The 4,409-nt window shown below is 40.5% G+C and overlaps 1 protein-coding gene across 1 annotated transcript; it reads right to left on the bottom strand.

Moving 5' to 3' along the window:
* Positions 1-451: 451 nt before the first annotated feature.
* On the bottom strand, positions 452-2,957 carry LOC139839047 (putative cysteine-rich receptor-like protein kinase 20). The gene is made up of 6 exons (XM_071829091.1): positions 2,939-2,957; positions 1,715-1,836; positions 1,420-1,627; positions 1,106-1,343; positions 863-1,013; positions 452-754 (listed from the first exon to the last, which is right to left on the bottom strand). The coding sequence occupies exons 1-6, from the start codon at positions 2,955-2,957 to the stop codon at positions 452-454; spliced, it is 1,041 nt and encodes a 346-aa protein (XP_071685192.1).
* Between the last annotated feature and the right edge of the window lie 1,452 nt (positions 2,958-4,409).

Consider the following 4,409-nt stretch of genomic DNA (forward strand, 5'->3'; position numbering starts at 1 on the left):
AAGATGTAGGCAATTTATTTCAACACTCACCCTACGTCTTTGCCCTTTGGCCTATTGTGACGCATGTTTGGGGAGCCGCAATATTTTTTTTTAATTCTTGCGTTGGCCAGGATTTGGTCCGAGGACCTCCTGCTCTGATACCATATTGAATTGCATGCACTAGCCAACTATTCCAAAAGCCCGAGCTGATGGAAAGATGTAGGCAATTTATTTCAACAGGGAAGAATAAAAAACGTCTCTAATGCAAAGTGACTTTAATCAAGTAGTTTTTTTATTCAAGTCCCGGTTGCCTTTGTGAGTATCTCAATTTCTTAAGTTTCTTTTCAAACTAAAATATGCAATCAAGATCAAAAACAAACGAAACAAAAACACACATAAATATAATAATGACTCCCTTGCTGCGTGACTGTTTTGCTGAGTCAACTTTTATATATAGTGTTCGATCCTTGTTTCATCGACCCTGAATCTCGGTAAGAGTAAAACTGTTCACGGAGTGTTGGATATCATCTCTGACTTGCTCCATTTCAGTGTTGCGCCGTGCAAAGTTGGTGGGGGGTTCGGGGGTTGAAAATGCAATGCTTCCATTCTCTAGGACGAACACAACAGATGACATATGCGGTCTGTCATCAGGGTTCTCCTGGACACACAAGAGTGCCAAATGGATGCAAAGCAAAACTTCATCCTCTGAACAAGTATCCATGATAGATGAGTCTGCCAATACTTTTGTCTTCCCTTCCTTCCACATATTCCATGACTGTAGTAATCACGACCATCATATTATAATTGTTGCAACTCTAAAAAATAATTTTTGGAAACTTGAAGTAACACTGATAAACTTGGGAGAAGTTATTTGTGTACTCACATAGACTATGAGGTTTGAGAATCCCATGATTTGACCACTAGAGCTTCTTCTTATACCAGTTACAACCTCTAGTAGTAACACACCAAAACTGTAGACGTCAGACTTGGTAGAGAAGACACCATCCATTGCATACTCAGGAGCCATGTAGCCACTACATGATCATTTTAGTTGCACGCATTAATATCGAATGGGAGTTGAATTTATTCAAAGTTTACCATTCACTTTCTTTCAACAGATACTCACTATGTCCCAACAACGCGTTGTGTATTTGCATTTTGTTGGTTATCCCTGAAGATCCTCGCCATACCAAAATCCGCTATCTTCGGTTTCATTTCTGCATCTAGTAGAACGTTTGCAGCTTTGAGATCTCTGTGGATTATGGTCAATCTTGAATCTTGGTGGAGGTAAAGAAGTCCCCTTGCAACTCCTTTGATTATACTAAACCGTGTTTCCCAATCCAACATTGTTCTTTTCAAATCATCTGTGGATATAAATTAATGTAGGGTAAATGTCTCCAATTTGCATTATGAAATTATGGTGTGTTTCTAGAACAATACCGAAAAGGGTAGCATCTAAGCTCATATTAGGAAGATACTCATATATCAGCAACATTTCAGCTCCCTCAACACAGTATCCAAGAAGTTGAACCAAGTTTCTATGTTGCAATTTTGCAATCAGAATTACTTCGTTTCTGAATTCTTTTGTTCCTTGTAGAGAATCCATACTTAGTCTCTTCGCAGCAATTTCCTTACCACCTAACATTCCCTATAAAATAAAATAAAAACATTTTTCACATAAACAAATAAATTTGGTTAATTTTAGCACTATTAAAGGAAAAGTGAACTGAGTGACCTTGTAAACTTTGCCGAAGCCTCCCTGTCCAATCATACACGTATCAGAGAAATTGTGCGTTGCTAGGGCAATTTCCTCAAATCGTACACACAGAAGTTCATGGTCATGTTGATGGTTATGTCCTGAAGTTCATAAGAGGTACTCATACCATCGGTTGGTATGTTATGGTCTTTTCTCCGTTTCGTGGACTTGCCTGCTCAAGAATGTTACAGTCATTTCTTCTCTAACTCTTTATGTGTATGACTATATCATAGCCATAAATATAAAATCTTCATATATTTATATGAACTTAGAAAGGAAGCGGCTATTCTGAACACGAGCTCAGATGAGCTTGTTTTATGGACCGCGCAGCTGGTATAGGAAATACTGTTGTTGTGTCAGATACGGGATTAGAAAAAGTGTGTACTCCAGGTGCTGTTCGTATGTACGCTACCTTCGTCCAAGCGGCAGCAGCGCCGCCGGTGACCAAGCGGCAGCCACGGGGGACCCCATGGTTGGATGTTGCAGTAGCAGCACCATGGACCAAGTGTTACAATCGAGATGCACAATAAACGAAGAACGAAAAATAAAACACTGCAGGGGACACGAGATTTTAACGTGGAAAAACCCTTGCAACACACAAGGGAAAAACCACGGGCGCCAGCCAGCAAAACTTCACTATTTCGGTGGTGTTTACAAACGCCGTGGGTGTACAATGATGCGATAAAACCCTAGCGGCGGCTTACAGGGAATATATATAGACGGTGGCAAAGATCCATACGGGCGACGGGCCTCGCTCCGCTCGTCAGAAGTTAGCCTCCTTTTAGTATATGAATTTGGATCACAATATAACAAACTCCACCTTGAGACAAATTCCTTGTAGCATGAACTTCAACAATCACCTGAATCAACAAAGAAAACACTTGCTGGCGCCAATAGCCACTTGGGCTAAACAGTTATACCAACCAAGCTTGAGCAAAGCTCAAACTTGGACACAGAGACAGGCTTAGTCATCATATCAGCAGGATTATCATGAGTACTAATCTTGCATACCTTCACTTTACCTTTTGCAACCACATCTCTGATTGCGTGGTACTTAATATCAATGTGCTTTGTCCTCTCATGGAACATCTGATCTTTAGTAAGATAAATAGCACTTTGACTCAAGCCATTTGAACAACTTAATGCAAGCATTATCTCCACAAAGCTCAAGATATAAACCTTTCAGCCAAACAGCCTCTTTACCTGCCTCAAGAATAGCCATGTACTCAGCCTCGCAGTAGATTGTGCAACAACATCTTGCAAAGTAGCCTTCCAGCCTAACAAGACATCCACCAACAGGACACACATAACCTCTGAGGGACCTTCTCGTATCCAAATCGCCAGCATAATCTGAATCAACATATCCGGCGAGCCCTCACCAATCCCGCCAAACCTCAAGCAAGCTTTTTGATGTACCGCGAATGTACCTGTAAATCCACTGAACTGCTTTCCAATGTTCTTTACCAGGATTAGCCATGTATCGACTGACCAAACTCATAGCATATGACAGATCAGGACGTGAACAAACCATGGCATACATCAAGGAACCAACAGCACTAGAATAGGGAACTCGAGACATGTACTTAATATCATCTTCAGAGCTAGGACATTGCAAAGCTGACAACTTGAAATGAGAAGCAATAGGAGTAGTAACTGACTTTGCGTCATGCATATTAAAACGATGGAGAACTTTCTCAATGTACTTTTCCTGACTAAGAAACAACAAACTAGACTTTCTGTCCCTTTTAATTTCCATGCCTAGTATTTTCTTAGCAGGACCAAGATCCTTCATCTCAAACTCACTACTTAATTGATTCTTTAAAATAGTGATCTCTTTCATGCTCTTGGCAGCAATCAACATATCATCAACATATAGCAGCAAATAAATAGATGATCCATTAACAAACTTGATATACACACAGCTATCATACTGAGATCTCTCAAAACCATGTGTAAGCATAAATGAATCAAACCTTTTATACCACTGTCGTGGCGATCAAGCTTTCAGACCATAAAGGGACCTCTTTAATTTGCAAACAAGATCCTCCTTACCAGGCACAACATAACCTTCAGGTTGGTCCATATATATCTCCTCCTCCAACTCACCATGCAGAAAAGCAGTCTTTACATCTAGCTACTCGAGCTCAAGATCATGCATAGCAACAATACCAAAGAAAGCACGAATAGAACTATGCTTCACAACCGGGGAGAATACATCATTATAATCAACACCTGGAATTTGACTGAAACATTTTGCTACTAACCTTGCCTTAAACCGTGGAGGCTCATTAGGAGACAAACCATCCTTTCTTTTAAATATCCACTTGCAACGGACAGCCTTCTTTTGTTTAGGCAAGTGCACAACATCCCATGTGCCATTCTTCTCAAGCGATTGCATCTCTTCTTGCATCGCACCTACCCACTTCTCTTTATCAGTCGAAGCAATGGCTTCAGTATATGTAGCTGGTTCAATATCATGCTCCACCTGTTCAGCACAACTCAAAGCATAATCAACAATATCACATTCTTGAATTAATCGGGTAGGAGGTGTAATATTTCTCTTAGGGCGGTCAGCAGCAATAGACCGTCCTTGTCGCTGAACAAAAGGTGGTGAAGATGGAACATCAGTATCATCATTGTTGGTTTCAGGAACCACATTTTCATTCTCATTTGC

This window comes from Lolium perenne, chromosome 4 (assembly GCF_019359855.2).
Source record: "Lolium perenne isolate Kyuss_39 chromosome 4, Kyuss_2.0, whole genome shotgun sequence".
NCBI lineage: Eukaryota > Viridiplantae > Streptophyta > Magnoliopsida > Poales > Poaceae > Lolium > Lolium perenne.

Coding starts and splice junctions, on each gene's coding strand:
- LOC139839047 (XM_071829091.1), bottom strand. Junction 1,628..1,714: donor GCTTCGGCAAAGTTTACAAG/GTCACTCAGTTC, acceptor TTTATTTTATAG/GGAATGTTAGGTGGTAAGGA. Junction 755..862: donor TCTCAAACCTCATAGTCTAT/GTGAGTACACAA, acceptor TGATTACTACAG/TCATGGAATATGTGGAAGGA.